Raw genomic sequence first — 18,102 nt, forward strand, 5'->3', positions numbered from 1 at the left:
GTGAAAGAAGAAAGGATGAAATAGGCGCCGTAGTGGAGGGCTCCGGAATAATTTCGACCACCTGGGGATCTTTAACGTGCACTGACATCGCACAGCACACGGGCGCCTTAGCGTTTTTCCTTCATAAAAACGCAGCCGCCGCGGTCGGGTTCGAACCCGGGAACTCCGGATCAGTAGTCGAGCGCCCTAACCACTGAGCCACCGCGGCGGGGCACTGCATTAATTACGTTTACTTTTTGCTTCTTTAATTGATGGCTTCGACATGGGGCCCAGAGTTGTTAAAAATGAACGGTTGAATGACTCAGCCTAACTATTTTATTCAGAAAGAACCGAGGTCGTCGCCCCTAAGGCCTGCGGACCGCCACCAGCTCAAGGGCCGAACTGCCTCGCGACTGTTGCTCACCGCCGGCCTCGTGGTGTTCGCCTTGGTACTGGTCGCGTTGTCCGTGCTGGTCGTCCGCCGCGTGTACAGTCCTTTCCACACCCCTGCCGCCGACGTGTGCGACAGCGAGGACTGCGTGCAGCACGCCAGCGCTATCCTGGCCTCCCTCAACCGATCCGCCGACCCCTGCGTCGACTTCCACGCCCACGTCTGTGGACGCAGAGAGGACGATCGTGCGACAGTAGCCACGCTGGCCCACATCCGCGAGGTCTTCAACCAGCTCGGAGACGCGCAGGTATACGTGAGCGTACCGAGAATTCTTGAACAATGGCTATTATGTGATTGATTTGTGCTCCTGAGCGGCAGACCTTCTTAAAGGGCCACAGAAAGGGGTGTTTGAACTTGGCTTTAAAATGTTTGCACTATGTAGAGTACGGGCCACCGAGCGTCCATACCGCGTACGAGACCTCTAAAGCGAGCGGGAAATTTACAATACATTTTTTTAAAATACCCGCTTTCGCACCTCGCGGCCACGCGCGCTGCCGGGCTTTCGCACGAAAACCTGGCAGACGACGTCGCGTCTTGCAAATGACGTCAGCAGCCGGGGGTTATCATTGGTTCACAGCGCCAAATTCTTTCAGGCGTCACGCGCTACCGCGGCCGAGGCCACTCCGCGCTAATAATAATTGGTTTTTGGGGAAAGGAAATGGCGCATTATCTGTCTCATATATCGTTGGACACCTGAACCGCGCCGTAAGGGAAGGGATAAGGAAGGGAGTGAAAGAAGAAAGGAAGGAGGAGGTGCCGTAGTGGAGGGCTCCGGAATAATTTTGACCGCCTGGGGATCTTTAACGTGCACTGACGTCGCACAGCACACGGGCGCCTTAGCGTTTTTCCTCCATAAAAACGCAGCCGCCGCGGTCGGGTTCGAACCCGGGAACTCCGGATCAGTAGTCGAGCGCCCTAACCACTGAGCCACCGCGGCGGGGCTATGTAACGGACGCTATCCGCGCTATCCGCGCGCTCCGCAAACGGTGGAGGTAGGGGAGGGGCCGGGTGAGTAGGGAGGCGGAGGAGCGCCGCCGTTTGGGCGTGCGAGAGAGGGAAAGGCGCGAAGACGCGGAAGTTTCAATTTTGTCTGCATATAAGTCAGCTTCCACAAAACCCATTAAAATAATTCCTGCTGGGGGATAATTATGAACCGCCGTCTTTTAACATCCCAGACGTATAGCACTTTTATTGAGACCCCCTTTCTGGGTCCTTCTTAATGTACCTAATCATGCTTTTCGTCCGTTACATAGAACAAGTTGAGATCGCCTTGATAATCCACGGGACTATATAAACTCTAAACCGAAAGGAGTAGAAAGGGGATAAGCCGTCCTCTGCCGTACTCCCTTTCACAAAAGGGTGTACACTAGAGGACGGCTTACTCCCTCTTTGCACCCATATGGGCGTATTCGAGTTTAAGAGTGTACATGTATACAATAAAACAACTAGGGTCAAAATACCGAGATTTTCCAAAATTCAGAAAGAAAAAAAGTGCCCAAAATACCGATTTTTGGGCTAAAGGGAATTCTAGGTTGCGACCTGGACCATCACTGACTTGAACCACACACGACTTACGCTTCCTAAAAAAATACGTAGGTTATGCTTACCGTACTATAAGACTATAAGTATAAGGCTATAAGTAGCTAGAAAGTGAAATTTATTCCCAAACATTTTATTTCCGCCCACGACTTCCTCCTTGTTGCATGCATGGACAGACGATACCCAATACACGCTTCGGGTTCTTGCTGAACGTGGTCACACTTCCAACGGCGTTTCTTATTTTTGTGATTTTTTCCACACAGGCTTTCCTTGCCTCCAATCGCAGTTCTTCAGCGGCAGCGAAGGCCTTCGCTGCTGTCTCCAGATGCAACGTGGATCGGGGCACCAGCACGTACGCGGAGGACTTCGTGAAGTTCATGCGGGAGCGTGGAATTCCGTGGCCGCGTCCCGCCTCAACTTCCGGGAAAGGCGACGGTCGTTCCGGGGTCCTCGACGTCCTCCTAGACCTCGCCATTAACTGGAGAGTGGCCCTCTGGTTTGACGTCACTGTGTCCATGCGCCACGACACTCCCGTCATCATCATCGGAGACATAGGCGACATACCCGCGTTGCGCATGGAACACCTGGCAGGCGCTGACGGCGCCACCTACAATAATGTCGTTAGGAACCTGTCACTCTTCCTGAGTGACGGCAAGCTAACTCTAAACGACGCGGAAGTGAAGGACCTGCATAATGACGAAACGTTATTCAGAAGGGCCCTACTTTTCGATGACGCCTACGATGCTGGCGAAGGTTTCGACGATCTTGTCCCGGTCAGTGACATCTCTACGGTCTTCGGACAGGCTGTGAGTCCGGCTCACTGGGCGGCGCTCTTAGATAAGTACTTGAACGCAGCTATCAACGTTTCCGCCGCGACAGAAATGCTTATAGTGAAGGAGCAGCAATTCGCTCGAGTCGGCAGCATTGTGGGTTCGCTTCCGTACCAGAGGCTCCTGAACGTCCTCGGCTGGACGTTCGCGTACGCGTACGCCTGGACCGTGAACACAGACTTCGACGTACTGTCGGCCGTTACGGGAGACGTCTTCACGCACGTCCAGTGCTTCGTCGCAGTCCAGGAGTCGTTCGGCATCGTACAATCGGCGCCCATGTTTCAAGACACGTTCGACGCCAACGAGAGGAGCAAAGTGATCGCTGCGCTGAGCTGGACGTCGGCATCGCTTGTGGAATTAGTGAAATCGTCATTGCGATTAGCAGAGTCGACGAAGCTCGAAGCCCGGAGCAAGATCGCCTCGCTGGTGTCGAAGCGGATTTGGCCGCCCGAGCCGTACTTGCACGCCAGTTCTCTGGACGTACTCTATGCCAACTTTTCTGATGACGCAAAGAGTTTCTTCGAGGCCTGGCTGCAGTCAAGGAAGGCGCTGAGGGCTGCGCTAGCTAGCCCATACTACGGTAGCCTCATGACGTCCAGGTAAGGCATTACTGAATTTATGATTATTAGAGTAAAATTGTGGTTCTCGTTAAACTATGTGGCGGCTGGGCAGTGCTAGTGCCAACAGTGTTCGCCACCACGGTCGTATCACTAACTCGACAGGTAGACAGCTCACCAGTAACATGTAACTATTGGACGCATTTAAAGTGCCGTTAAGCTCTGTGTGCATTTCAGAAAGAACTGGGTGCGAATTTCACGCATCTCCTATAGGTGTCAGCTCCTCTTTGAGGTAGCAACCACGGATGCTCTTAAACTCTGAAACATATCTCCAGCGGTATGATACAGAAGGATAACTCGACTGACAAGGTGATAGCAATATGGTACCACCACTACTTCCTTAGTGGTCAGGAGCTGATTGAAAACTAGTGTTTTATTTGTAAGATGCTTGCGGGCCAATGAGTCCACGACTATGAACGCAGGTACCGGTGGCGTTCGGGCAGCGTACAATACGTGTACGCCCTCAACGAGGTGTGGCTCGGCCTGTCCGCCGTGTTTCCGCCATCCTACCTGCGCGGAGGGTCGGCCACCATGACTTACGCGGGGTTCGGCTTCCAGCTGGCCAGGCAGCTGGTACGCTCCGTGGACCTGCGCGGCCGCCAACTGGACAGGGCGGGACGCAACACCACCTGGTGGTTTACGAAGAAGCAAGGCCAGCCTGATTGCAGGTCTGCCTCTTCGTTCACGGGCACTCTTATAAAGAACTTAGGCTCATTCTCTTAGAAATCTACAAGGAAAAAAATATGAAGGATGATAAACCTAGAAACAGCAAGACGTGTATTTTGTTGAACATTTCAAATTTCATGTGCATACATCAAAGCGATATGACACATTTAACGCGCTTTAAATTTTAGACCTAGAACTCCCAACGCCTCCGAAATTACAGCTGCATTCCGGAGCCCTCCACCTCTTTCTTCATTTCTTCTTTCACTCCCTCCTTTTTTATTTATTTATTTATTGTACCCTCAGGGCCAAAGGCATTACAGAGCTAGTGGAGTGGGTTAAGGATAAACAACAATGAAATAGAATACAGTGAAAACAGGTATTACAAAGAAATTTCCTCCGGAATAAAACAAATAACAACATCCAGAAAACGTAAATAGTATAGAAACAATGCATACAATACAGTGAAACAGATAAAACACACAATCTACTTTCTTCACAATCAACAATATTAGCTACAGCGTCATGAAAGATTTTATTATCAGGAATGGCTGCAATATCGGGGGGAAGGCGGTTCCATTCCACAGATGTGCGGGGAAGGTATGACTGAAAAGAAGATTTGGTGTGGCATGTTGGGATGCCAACCTTGTGGCGGGGATCGATGCGACGTGAAATGTATTCGGGGGGTGACATGAAATAGTTGTGAAGCGCAACGTGATGATATAGCTTGTGAAATAGCGTTAGGCGACCAATTTTTCGGCGAGATTGTAACGGTGGGAGTGAGACGTTAGATTTCATGGCTGTGATGCTTGCCGTACGGTTGTAATTTGAAAGAATGAAGCGAACGGAATTATTTTGGACTAATTCCAAGGAATATGTGAGGTTTTCATGCGTAGGGTCCCATATTGATGCTGCGTATTCTAGTTTAGGACATATGAGTGTTTTATAGAGTAGAAGTTTAAGGAAAGAGGGAGCCGTAGAGAATTTGCGACGTAAGTATCCTAACATGCGGTTAGCGTTATTAATCACGTTATTAATCGCGTTATTATCCCTTCCATTACGGCGCGCGCGTTTCAGGTGTCCAACGATATATGAGACAGATACTGCGCCATCTCCTCCCCCCCCCCCCCCCCCCAAAAAAAAACACAAATTATTATTATCTACCAGCACTTCAGAGCAAAGAAATCTCGGTGTGAGACTAAAGATAGCGTATTGCAAGTGATGGAATGCAAACATTGCTGCAACAATGAGGCTCAGAAAGGCAGTACGCGAGTTAGAGCTCATACGTGAGTGTATGATAGTATGGTGGAAGTACTAAATCAACTCGTGGAGAATATATAATGCTCCGTTCCGATAGCTGGTAGCGGGTTGGGATTAAATAATGAATATTAGTTGTAGGGTAGGTTAACTGAGAGTGAACATGGTTGCGACCATGTTCGTGACGACATGAGTACAGAATGAGATCAGAATGAGATAAGCGTAGTGATGACATCAGAAAACTTGCTTACGTTTTCTGGGCGCGGCAGAGAAAGACGTCATGTGCAGGTTACCGGAACCGGAAGTGCTCCCTGTCATGAAAAATTCGTAGTTTCGTAGGAAGCGTTATTGTCCAAGATGGTTTATAATGATAAAAAGGTTTTCTTGCAATAGACAAAAAATGCATGTTCCTGCCAGCACAGGTGTGGAAGAGAACCACGCTGGAGACTGCATATACATCTTTGTAAATACGCGCAGAAGCATCTCGAACAGCACACGTGCTTGCGGAAGCCAACGAATGTTGGGCGTAGGTGGTGACAGTATTCTAGGTGCCACTCCAGGTCAGCGAGAACCATTCTCATTATAACATTCCCCCTATAGGAAGTGAGCGATATAAAGCGGGTATTAGTGGGTGCCATCGGCCTATACTACGTTTAGGGCCCACGGCTGACATTGACTTCTTTCCAGACAGACTGAGGATTCCTTGTCTGCCATACGTGAGTTATATGCATTATCAGTCCAAGTAGCTTAGAATCAGAGGCTACGAAGCATACTGTACGTGACTTCATCCGCACCAGGAGCTGTACGCTGGTTGAGAGTTGGAAGCGGATCAGAGTGAGTTGATGCTCTTGTCGAGGAGGTCGGAGTACAGGGGACAGGGAAGGTTTAATTACAACATGCAGGCGTCTATCAGGGCCCGGATGAAAGCTCTTGGTGAAACGTGAAAGTACAGTGGAAGGGCTCCGGTAAAACATTTACATTGTGAACATTTGTACCACATAAGGCCATAATTTCAAAGTGTGCCAATTCCTTACCTACACGCAGGCTGGACCAAGCCAAGACTCTCAGGGAGCGCCGACTGTTGGGCGACCTGTTCGCGCTGGAGGTGGCGCTGGTCGCCATGCGGACAAGCTCGGAGCAGGACCCGGACAAGCCGCTGCGGCTCAAGTCGCTGGAAATGCTGACGGCCACGCAGACGTTTTACGTCAGCTACTGCAGCCACCACTGCGGCAAGCCCAGCGGCGGACTGATGTGCAACCTGGCCATGAATGCTACCGACTTTCAGACCTCCTTCAAATGTGATAGGAGACGACCCAAGAATGTGCCGATCTGTGTTGTTCTATAGGAGAAAAATTAAATGTAGCAATTAGTGTTGTATTGTGCAAGCTTTAATTATCCTGCTTATACCGTGATGAGATTTTTTTTTAATCCAGTTATTGCCTGGCATGCCTTCCATGGCCCATTTGTTTTGTGTCTAAGAACATTCCATCACTTCCACCAAAATTATGAATAAAGTTTCTTCTATTTCGTGCCTAGCCTTTTCGGCCCTGGTGGCGTCAGTTGACACCTCAACACAAAAGGTCCGCTCGAGTCTCAGTAGCTGACGAACATAGTAATTTTTATTAGGATAGTTCCACCAGGATCTCTGTTGCTATTGGCATCCCAGTTTCCTCATTTCTACTGCGTTGTGCGGTCTAAGAAAGATGAAGCAGCAGCACGGTAGCCATGGTTGAAGAAGCCAAGGTATAGCACCACCAATCACCGTATAGTTATCTCCGTATACTTGGCGCTCCCATCAACCAACTAGGTACGGCTAAAACACGGATCCAATAGTTAAAAACTTTGCGGAAACAAACGCACCACCTCATCAAACGGCTCGCTATAGCTAGAGTGGTGGCGCATGGGTGGATGTCGCTAGTAGTATAACCATCGGTTTTGGTCGCTAAGCTGCGCGCTACGGTGCCGCTTACTACGATTTGATCACTGCGAACTGCAATACAATCGGCACACTTAGTCTCTGCCTTGAGGGTGATAACCGTCCTACCCGTACACAAGCGCTTCAGTGAACTTAATCGCTTCGCCCAGGTCCCGCCCGTGAATGCCACGCAGCGGGCCAACCATGAAACTCGCCTGCGACACACACTCTATGGACGTCGCCTTCGCATCTTTGACGAGACCAACCTTTACCTACCCGTATTGGATCGCGTTTCAGCACCCAGGGAAAGAAACCCGGGTAAATGATGCCAAACCCTCCCAACCAACACCACAGGGCTTGGTAGAGACTGCAGTCAACGCCAGGTACTCGTCACACAAGACCAACACTTCGCTCTACGCATTTATACTGAAGCCACCGTATACCAGGACGACGACACTGGCGACGCCTGCTATCAGGAGGGCTCTCCACATCAGTTCACTACCGACAGTGGTCGCACGTGCTGGACTATTACCGAACTTGAGCTAACAGCTATAGATGCAGCTTCAACTATGCAGTGCACAACCAGGTGCTACCAAACAGATGTACACCTACAGTCAAGAGGCAATCAAGTCGCTCAACACCCGTTCTTACGAGACTTCACTGGCACACCGCATCAAACAGCACTGCCACTACCTGCAGGAGACCTCCCAGGTCTCTGCACGCATTCAGTGGACGCTGGGAAACCATACTCAAGGGACCGGGAATCGGACAGCTCAGGAGGCCACTGATGTACAGCTGGAGGAAGACCGCCTTATTGCTTCCCCACCCCGACCATTATATTTGGCTCTGTCCTCACCCGCATTAAACATGAGCGGAGGGGTTTGTTGCTCGACCTTGTCCCCAACATTACGCTTCCTATCACTTCTGGCTACCTGACAGTTTCTCGCTCACAAGGCGCGAGACAGTGCAGGGTTCACACCGGACATCCTGAGCCGACACCGGACATCCTGAGTTCCCGGGTTTGAACCCGACCGCGGCGACTGCGTTTTTATGGAGGCAAAACGCTAAGGCGCCCGTGCGCTGTGCGATGTCAGTGCACGTTAAAGATCCCCAGGTGGTCGAAATTATTCCGGAGCCCTCCACTACGGCACCCCTTTCTTCTTTCACTCCTTCCATTATCCCATTCCTTACGGCGCGGTTCAGGTGTCCAACGATATATGAGACAGATACTGCGCTATTTCCTTGCCCCAAAAAACAATTAAAAAATGTCATTTCATCTGGACCTGCCCGTACACGACGAGCCTTTGCGCCCGCTACACCTCTGCCCTCCACATTCGGACATACGAAGAGTGGACGACCCCCAGTTGCACGTTAAACGCAAACTCTGTGCCCCGCTAGACCTCTTTCCGGAGTTCGGCGTCCGAACCCTCACCTAAACCTCTCACTTCCTCTTAGGCCTCAACCCACCAGTCAAAAAAAATTGATGGATGAATGAATGAGCCTGCCGACGCTTCGTCTTGTTTCACGCTTTCATAATGCAAACCTACCAGTTATCATAGTTGAAGTTCGATGCAGAAAAATTGTTTTCCCATAACTCCCTCCCTTTACGGCGCGGTTCAGGTATCCAACGATATATGAGACAGATACTGCGCCGTTTCCTTTCCCCAAAAACCAATTATTTTTATACCATGCCTGCTCTGTCACAGCCCAGGCCTGCACGAAAAAAGAAAGGGAAGCAAATATCTGCGGAGCTATTCAGGCCATAAACAGACAACTGTCGTCCCGAGTAAACTCAATCCATAAATTCAGAAGCACCGCATGTGCTGGTGATGGTCATTCCCTTGGCAACACTGGGGCCTTCCGCAAAAATCGGAGGAAAAGGCAGTCATTCGCGGAATAGTTCGTGAGTAGCCGAGATTGCCGATTTCTTCGTTTTTTGCCATGTTAAGCTTTTAGTGGCAAGTTTTGTACTGCGCTCGCCTTTTGTCGCCGAACTATGCTTGTTCATTAAAAGCAGAAACCCCGCCCAATTTACGCTAATCATTAAGTTTGTTCTCAGACAGAAATCATATGCCTTCTGGCCACGAAACTAACGCTGAAACAAACGATATGGCACGTCGTCTAGTCTCACTGAAAATCCTGCGAGCGCTTCGAGCCCCCGTCCCAATTCTTATCACAATATGATTTGCTCTCAGCGAGTCGCTGGCGTTGGACAACTATAAATGCAGCTTTTCCATTCCCGTCATTAAAACAAGTCAGCTTTTAAAAATTAACTTTTGCTGCGTAGCTCCCAAGGAGACCCAACGCAGCTATAGCTATAGGGAATAATCGCTTCCATCTGTGGTCGAGGGTAGACCGCTCTGCATTGTCACGCTAGCAGGGTCATTAGAGTCAGCCGACGCCGTTAGCTGGAAGGGGGTCCTTTGACGGGGCAAAAGCCGCTGCATTCTTGAGTTGTCTGCTAGCGTGACAATGCAGAGCGGTCTATCCTCGACCACAGATGGAAGCGATTATTCCCTTTCTAAGATCCACACTCCCTGCACCTTGACAGCTGTGCACGCGGGGCTCCTAGTGTTGCTCTGGCCGGTCTGGCTGCACCGCCGTCGCTTCGTCGACTCCCTCCACACCACGCGAACTCAAAGGCGACAAAAGGAAAGGGGCGCTCGATTACATGAATGCGACACAAGAGGACTCCAGACCACTCTTCGAGGGAAAGTGCAAACACGTCAAGGAAGAGAGTAGAGGATGAGACACACCTTCCCTTCTCAAAAGCTGCTCTTTACCTCAAAAAATGGACTCCAGTCCACTTGTGTCGCATTCATGTAGCCGAGCGCCCTTCTCTCCTTTGAGTTCGCGTGGTGTGGCGGTAGTCAAGTAGTACATGGTGTTTAACGTCCCGAAGCGACTCAGGCTATGAGAGACGGCGAAGTGAGGGGCTCCAGGTAATTTCGACTACCTGGGGTTCTTTAAAGCACACTGACATCGCACTGTACACGAGCCTCTGGCATTTCACCTCCATCGAAATTCGAACGCCGCGGCCGGGATCAAACCCGCGTCTTTCGGACAAAGCGCCTGGACAACCACTGGGAGACGCGCGTGCACACCTGTCAAGGTGACGCCACCCCGTTTGCGTTGCTCCCCTGCCTGCCTGCCGCCCGTGCTACCGAGGAGGCCATCGGTTTGGGGAGTTACAACAAACAGCTCCTTCGCGGCCACAGCTGTGGCCCGAGCTGGCGAAGCATTCCTGTCCCAGACTGCGCTAGAGACCTCACAACTTATCATTTTCCATTCCATAGCTCGCTGCATTGTCCCTAATTTAAGTTGATCCCCGCCAGTGAGATACAGCTGTTATATACTTTACCTTGAGGGATGTTGGTAAACTGATATTCATGATCCGAGAGTATACCTGCCAAATGCACTCCACCCTATTCCGATTCTAATTATTTCACGCTCGTGCTCTGGATCTGCGGTCGCTATCCACCTTAAGTAGACGTACTCCCTTGCCGCTTGCGGCACCTTGCTACCAATCGCAGACAGCTGTTCCCTTCAGAGACTGCAGAAGATTAGTTTTCTGCGCATTAATTTTTAGAGCGACCACTCTGCTTTGCCTAAGTCATTGATCATGCTTTGCAATTCATACCAAGTGACTTAGCATGGCAATGTCATCAGTGAATCAGAGATTACTAAGGTATCCTAAATTAAATCTTGTCAATGAATTTGAATGTCCAAATGGAAGCTTAAAAGCCTGTTGAAATATAGTCCAAGATTCCATGTTGAATTGGCTGTCCGATTAGTTCCATTTGAATCTAGTTCGGATTCCTAACTGTTTCAATGGTTTATTTTTTTTACTGTTTCCATTGAGGGTGTCGCCATATTCGCCACTTGACTGTTGTGTGCACCGGACAGCAACTCAGCGAGCGAAAAGGCGACAACCAAGGAGCACCCAGAAGCGTCAGGTGCACAGAGGCATTCTGTAAATATGGTGATGCTCGGAGCGCTGCCAGTCGCAAGCCAAGCAATGTCTTACACATTTCAGCATTCGGCTTCACCCACAAGTGCTAAGTACAGTGTAAAGGGGTCACAGTGTAAACACACAGAATGCTTCCAATAAATAAACAACTCTGACAACCAGCTAAGTATACAACTGTCAGGTGCAACCCGACATGCAATGGTTCTGGTCTTTTTTGATCACGTGCCTGCTGCTAAACCATTGACAACGCATTTGCGCTTTGGGCATGGTAACTGCACTGTGCTCTCAGCAAATGATGAATGGCATGATGCGGGTTGGTAAGTGCACTTGTGCTCTCAGCAATTGATGAATGGCACGACGTTGGATAGTAGGTGCACTTCTCTTGATATTTGATGAATGGTGCATAATGCGTATCCGAGCCCGCAGGAACGTCAGAATCGCGATCTCAGCGCCGGATTGTGCACTCCCACAAACAAAGTAGCTTTGAACAAGAATGAGCAAACCTCGATGAGCAACTCAGTTGCTTTGCCATTGAAATTATCCACTGTTAACTCCCGAACTTCCCCTGGGCATAGTTGGGGCTTTAGATTGCATTCTAGGTTCTTTAGGGTGCACAGAGAGTTTGAGCATGCATCTGATTCCATTGTTACTATGTCGCCTTGACAGCCAACAATTACATGCAAGATGTCGAAGAATTGAAATGAACCGTGTCCCGTTGTATATTAATACCCATATTTTTTTAGTACTTTCTACATAGATGCATGAAGCTCTGTGCGATGCACTATCATTCAATATATAATTTAATGGTTTTAATTTACGGCAACAGCCGTTATCACTGCAGAAACCCACGGAATTGGGACTTGGTTTAGTAAACATCACTTCTCGGGGGACACCTCAACAGTGTTGTGAGGGAAGAGGCGTGGAACCAGTGAAAGAAGAGGCGCCATAAAGATGGGCTCCACAGTAACTTTGACCACCTAGCATTCCTTCACAGGCACTGACATCACACAACATATTGGCATCTTTCGCATTTCACCTCCATCAGAACGTGGCTACTGCGGCTGTAATTTCATCCAGTGCCTTGCCAAACCAAAAACGACCAACTTGTCCACTGCCCTACACAGCGGGAATTGGAGCAAACTCGAAGGACACCAAGCAAGGTGAATTTAATGCTTTATTCTTGTCTTGCATGTTTCACGCTACTCTCTTCAGTTAAGCAGCGGCCCAGGTCAGCTGACTCGCACAGTCAGACATGTATCCACAATATCTCTCTCACAGATGGCAATCATTTTATGTACAAGCCGAGGTTATGTCGCACGGAACCGAGAGCAATACATAAACCACCTAGTCAGTTCTAATACACTGGACACGCATACACACACACATTAGTTACAACAGTAATTTTACCACGTTCACAACACAACTAGACACCTGACTACAGCTCAAAAAGTGTCCGTCATATGGCAGACAGTACACTCACAGCAGTGCACTGGAATCAGCTGCATCATAAAAATGAAAAACTATGAGACTCACACCAAGTCGGCGCTTGAAGATGGTATTGCTTCTCGGAGCATTTTGTTACTCAATTACACTCATTCAATTCACCAAACAAAATGCACACGTCACATTCTCCTAACCTGTTAAGAGCTATTCTTGTAACAAGGGACCATTAAGTAAACAAGAGAGATTTACTATCCCACATCAGTTATCGTAGCAAGGCTGTAAGCTTACAGTTCAATGTAACGAATGACTGCTGCGCTCTACTAAATTTACGCATTAAAATGCCTCCATGTGCAGCATATCTTCCGAACAAAAAAAAAGGATGTCGAGAACAACAAGCAATGACTAGCCCAAGATGCGTCCTCTTCAAATCCCATGTTATGCCTTGAACTGTGGCAACCAATGAACAAAATCTGCTTCAAAGGCAACAATCTTTTTTTCCTTTGTGTTTGACATTCATTTTGACACATCGCATCACATTCGCAACAATTGATGCACGCATCAATACCGTGCAGTCCCTAGAAAAGGCCTGTTCCTCTTTCTCCTGTTAAAATACTGAATTAATAAATATGTCACAATGTGTTATCTCTTCGTTATCATGTACTCTTTTTAGCATCATGTCTACATGATGTTCTGTCAAAAAGCAAGCAATTCTAGCCACAACCCAACTCCAGGTGTAAAAAAAAAAAGAAAGTCTATAAACAACTTGTCTCTATTAATGCAACACACACATAAAGACCGGTGTTAATTTAACATTCAGAATATACAACCATTTTACTCGCTTGTGTTCTGCAAGCATCTTAAATAAGCTCGTATGTTTTGACTGCAGTTAGGGAAAACAAATAAAATAAGATCTGGCCAAGGGAGGGCTAATGACAGAACACAGCCTAAGTGAGAACTTCCAGCGTGCAAGAAGTCACGGCCGCACAGTTACGACAATCCCAAAACGCCGGCTTCATATCCTGTCTATACATTAACACTACACATACATCTGAATCACAAAACAACAACACAAACATAGCACACGCACAGACACACCACATGTGTCACTGCCCTCAAGCAACATAAACTATTTACACTACATACAAGGCTTCTTCTCAAAGCAGGCACGTTGAGACTTGACAACCAGAGGTGATGGGAACCACAGCCCATTTTTTTGCCAGCAGGCCATTTACACAAAACGGCCCAGTGTTCGAGTTAACACTTGCTTCTGAGCATACCATGCCCAAGTCCGTTTCTGTGTGCAAGATGCACTTGTCACAAAAGTTCGCAACTGCAGAGCAGGGTTCTCAAAGGAGTTTTTCAGAGGTCACCACAACACAGGCACGCTGTTGACTCGTCAGTTTTCTCCCAACGCTTCTTGCACAATAGACGTCAGGTCACAAAGAACACCTGGAACGAAAAAGAGCAATCCTGTGCAATGGGCATAAAGAGAAGCATAATTACGGTGTACAGTGAAGACTACAAGTGTACAGGAGGATGCCCATGACTGGGAACAAATTTACTGTGCCACAGCCACACAGCCAGTTGCCTGGTAACGAATAACAGTGGATGGATCAATCGAGTCCCATTATACAAGCTGGCATTTCAGATAACTTATCTTGCGATAACTTAAATACTTACTTATATATACTTATATAACTTATATCTTCAGATAACTTATATACACTTTTTCGTGTATTGTGGACAAGTGTGGTGCAGACCAGTCACGATTTTTCAGGCACTTCTTTTTTTTCCGGTAAAGTGATTACAGCAGAACCCCACCACTCGGATACAGTAAAAACTCTGATATAGAAAGTGGAACTGCGGTCCCATTCCACTTTCCAGAGACGAATGTACATTTTTTTGTTTATAGTAAAAGTTTTTTACGAGAAACAGTTATATTAAAAGCGTCTGGCCGTGGCAACGTATTTCCCGCGGAGTGATGAGATCGTGGCACACGCGAAGTCAAGGATTGTGCGAACATTCAGAGGCAAATTGATACCAAAGACAATAAAACGGTGCCTTCTGAGATGGCTTCGCCGCCAAGCTCTAGAGCACTATGGGAAGCAAACTTTTTGATGGCACTAAGACCACGAGGCAAAGCCCACAGCACATCTGTAGTTTACGCCGTAGTATTCACCATGTGTTTCATGAGGTCCCAAACAGAACCCCTCCTTAGCCCACTTTTCCTCCATTCGTGTTCTTACGCCAGCCACCAAGTCTTGGCTCCTACTTTGCTCTACCTCAGGATTCAACAGTGCACCCCCCACCTTGATGGGCTATGAGATGCAGCAGCTCTTGCGACAGTGCAAACTGGCCATGGCTGAAGAGGAGTGGCGGCGATGCTTGCGGCCCGCCAGCCGGAGTTCGGCCCCACGGACCCCAACGGGGTGATGTGGGGCCACCAGAGACAGGCCTCCCGGCCCTTCCGCAAAGGGCGAGCTCATGAAGTACGACTTGAGGCACGACTTGAGGGGTGTTGGCAGCGGCAGCTGCTCGATGCGGTGTGAGCTGGTGCAGCTCACAATGGACCGGCAACACAGCTCCTGCAGCGAGAGCACTGCAAAGAGACCAGAACAGATGGGAACCGAGCGTGAACGATACAGCTTATACCATTTTCCCCTTCTTCACTCACAGTGAGTGAGCGTGTGGCAAGTTAGTGAGTGCATGTGTGTGTGCCGATGAATCAATGAGAGTGAATCTGCAAATGAGTGTGTGAGTAACACATAACAGGATTAAACTCACACAACTCGCAACAGGAACAAGCACCTTATGATAGGCAGGGGCTGTTTCCAGAGCACCGCCTGCTGCGGCATCAATGCAAAGCAGGTTAAGCCTGGTAACACCTAGAGAGTTCCAACCGGTGCACTGGCAGCAAGCAAGTGGGCGGCATGTGGCTGCAACAGGTGCGTCACTTGCATCAGTGCCATTATACTTGCCTCTAGTTTACAGAAAAGCTTATTTACTTCTATTTTCTTACATCGAATTACCGATATATCGAACTATTTCATGACCTCCTTGAGGTTATCTATATCTGGGTCCAACTGCATTTCCACACAACGGCACAAGCCATATCTAGTGCTGTCATCTCATTTTTTTTCACATTACAAGGCTATTCACACAAGTCATATGAGGCACTGCAAGCTTATTAATTTCTTCCATCTCAAATGCACGTCGAATGCCAGTGCACAAGCTCTTTTGCAGTTTGCTTCAGTTGAAACGCAGTATAAATAGCTCGGAATGAAACAAGCAACTCCACCCTCCCCGAACTGAATGGTACGCACCTACAGCTTATGCAGTACCATTTTTGTTCTGCTGCCTTACACACACCTGGAAAGGAAAGAACGTACTCACCTCGGTTCGAGCGCCACAGGTGCTTCATGCCGTTGCGGCGTAGAGCCATGCGGGACAGCTCCACAAAGGACTCTGTCACATTGAAGTCGCACAGCGGGCTCACCTGGTGAGAACAATGCATCCATTCTTGCACCAATTCCAAATTCCAGCGTAATTTAAAAAAGTTGAAGGGGCATACACGTAATCTTTGCACGAACACCAGTGCAGGGGTCGCATGACTTATTTAAATGGGTCATATGACTGATGACAATTGGCCACATCACCTGCCATGTTCTGAAAGCATAAATTCACAAGGACAATGACCACAAGATAATGGAGGAAGGGTCTGGCTATAAAAGCTGACACTAAGTGTGTACTAGTGCTGGCTGCTGAATGATGCACAATTATTCTGGATGGTGCACAGAAAAGCTTGAATGTGCAAGGTGCTCAGGGACAATGACATCTTGTATCCAGAGTGATCACATAAGCAAGCAAGCACAACAGAAACATGGCTCCAAATATCTCGTTTAGCCTCATAGTCATACCCCATCCATACGCATGAAGCAGACTCAAACCAAGAAACTGTCAGACTGCGACACACAGCATACCTCAAAGAAGGCCATGCCATGCTTGTGGGCGTACTCAGCCGCCTCCTGCCGGCCCACCTCGCGGTTGAAGGCCAAGTGAAGTCGGTTGCCCAGGAGAACCTGAGAGGATGGCAGTCTTGATGATTAGCAAATTGCTCTGCGATAACTAGAGCCACTAATGAACGGCTATGTTCTCTCTCGCAATGATGACACTACATGGAGAAACTGCAATACATAAGTGAGCCCAATGAGCAAACCTACCATGGACCCAAGTGAGTTTTAGCTCTTCTGTAGTGCTCAAGCTAAAGTTGACACAATAGCTTAGATAGCCTAAATAGACCATCATGCTTCAGCTATGGCAGCCTTTATTCTCCTGCCCTTCCATCCTGTACGTAACTTCCCACATCGTCCTGCAACATCGTCCTGCCCTCCTGCGTTTATTCTCACAACTAAGGGTACACTAGTGCCCTCCCATGGCACTGCCCACAACTAGGTCTGTTGTAGCATACACTTTCGCAGCAGTGGTCGCACAAAGGAATTCCATTCAGGACGTTTGCCATGTCCCATAAATTATCGGGATGTTACCTTTCCGATAACACCCTTAGCACTCATGACACTACAAGCTTTCAAAATGAAATTTACGGCATGGTTTTGTAGGCCATACCTCGCCTCATCTTTTCATGAGATTTTCAACCAGCCCTGTCTTCGTTTCCTTCCTTTAGAATTCCTTCTGCTTAGAGAGTACCGGTTATCCATTCAGTGCTTTACATGTCCTGGCCAGGTTGTTTAATTTGTTTCTCTCTTTCCTACTTTCCTCTAAGACGATGCCATTAATGCAAGTTTTATCCTTTTTATTCCTGAGCTTTCCTCATTAGGTTTCCGAGCTAAATCATTAGTCACTTTAAATCATCGACCTTGAAGTCATGAACATGGCCCCAGAGCTCTCTCACCTTAGAGACTCCAGGCGCGTGGCGTTCAACCTCTTGGAGCCAGCGTCCCAGGCCATCGAAAGACCACCGGTTCGTGATGTCATATACAAGAAGAATCCCCTGGGCACCACGCGAGTATGACCGGATGATCGTCGAGAAGCGGCCCTGGCCTGATGTGTCCCACAGGTGCAGCCGCACTCGCTTGCCGTCCAGCAGCACCGTAGTCGTCCGATACGAAGCAAAGCCACCAGGGGCACTGCACACCACACCATGATACAATGTTAACCAGGACATGAAAGCAGTGTTTAAGGTCGTCTGACTCACTATTAGGTGAGGAACTTGGACATGAAGACATGTCACGCATAAAATGAAAACAATTTATATATGCATCATCCACAAGCGACGACACCAAAGATCTTAAATTTCAAACTGAGGAAGTGGTGCCACCACATTTAACTAGAAAAGTGAAATAACGACTGCAAACATCTCTGCGGCTCTCACTTCCTCTTTACTGCCATAATTTGCAGTTCGCTACTTTTGCAGCTTCCAC

The 18,102-nt window shown here is 48.4% G+C and overlaps 1 protein-coding gene across 1 annotated transcript in view; it reads right to left on the reverse strand.

Moving 5' to 3' along the window:
- Nucleotides 1-14,071: 14,071 nt before the first annotated feature.
- LOC144101090 (ras-related protein Rab-40B-like) overlaps nucleotides 14,072-18,102 on the reverse strand; it is a 46,922-nt gene continuing 42,891 nt past the window's right edge. Inside the window, exons 3-7 of the mRNA XM_077634104.1 lie at nucleotides 17,574-17,808; nucleotides 16,645-16,743; nucleotides 16,058-16,160; nucleotides 14,974-15,263; nucleotides 14,072-14,113 (exon numbers count right to left, since the gene is read on the reverse strand). Of these exons, the coding sequence (XP_077490230.1) occupies nucleotides 14,983-15,263; nucleotides 16,058-16,160; nucleotides 16,645-16,743; nucleotides 17,574-17,808 (718 nt within the window). The 3' untranslated portion in view covers nucleotides 14,072-14,113; nucleotides 14,974-14,982. The remainder of the gene's footprint in view (nucleotides 14,114-14,973; nucleotides 15,264-16,057; nucleotides 16,161-16,644; nucleotides 16,744-17,573; nucleotides 17,809-18,102) is intronic.

The sequence above is a fragment of the Amblyomma americanum genome, chromosome 8, assembly GCF_052857255.1.
Source record: "Amblyomma americanum isolate KBUSLIRL-KWMA chromosome 8, ASM5285725v1, whole genome shotgun sequence".
Taxonomy (NCBI): Eukaryota; Metazoa; Arthropoda; class Arachnida; order Ixodida; family Ixodidae; genus Amblyomma; species Amblyomma americanum.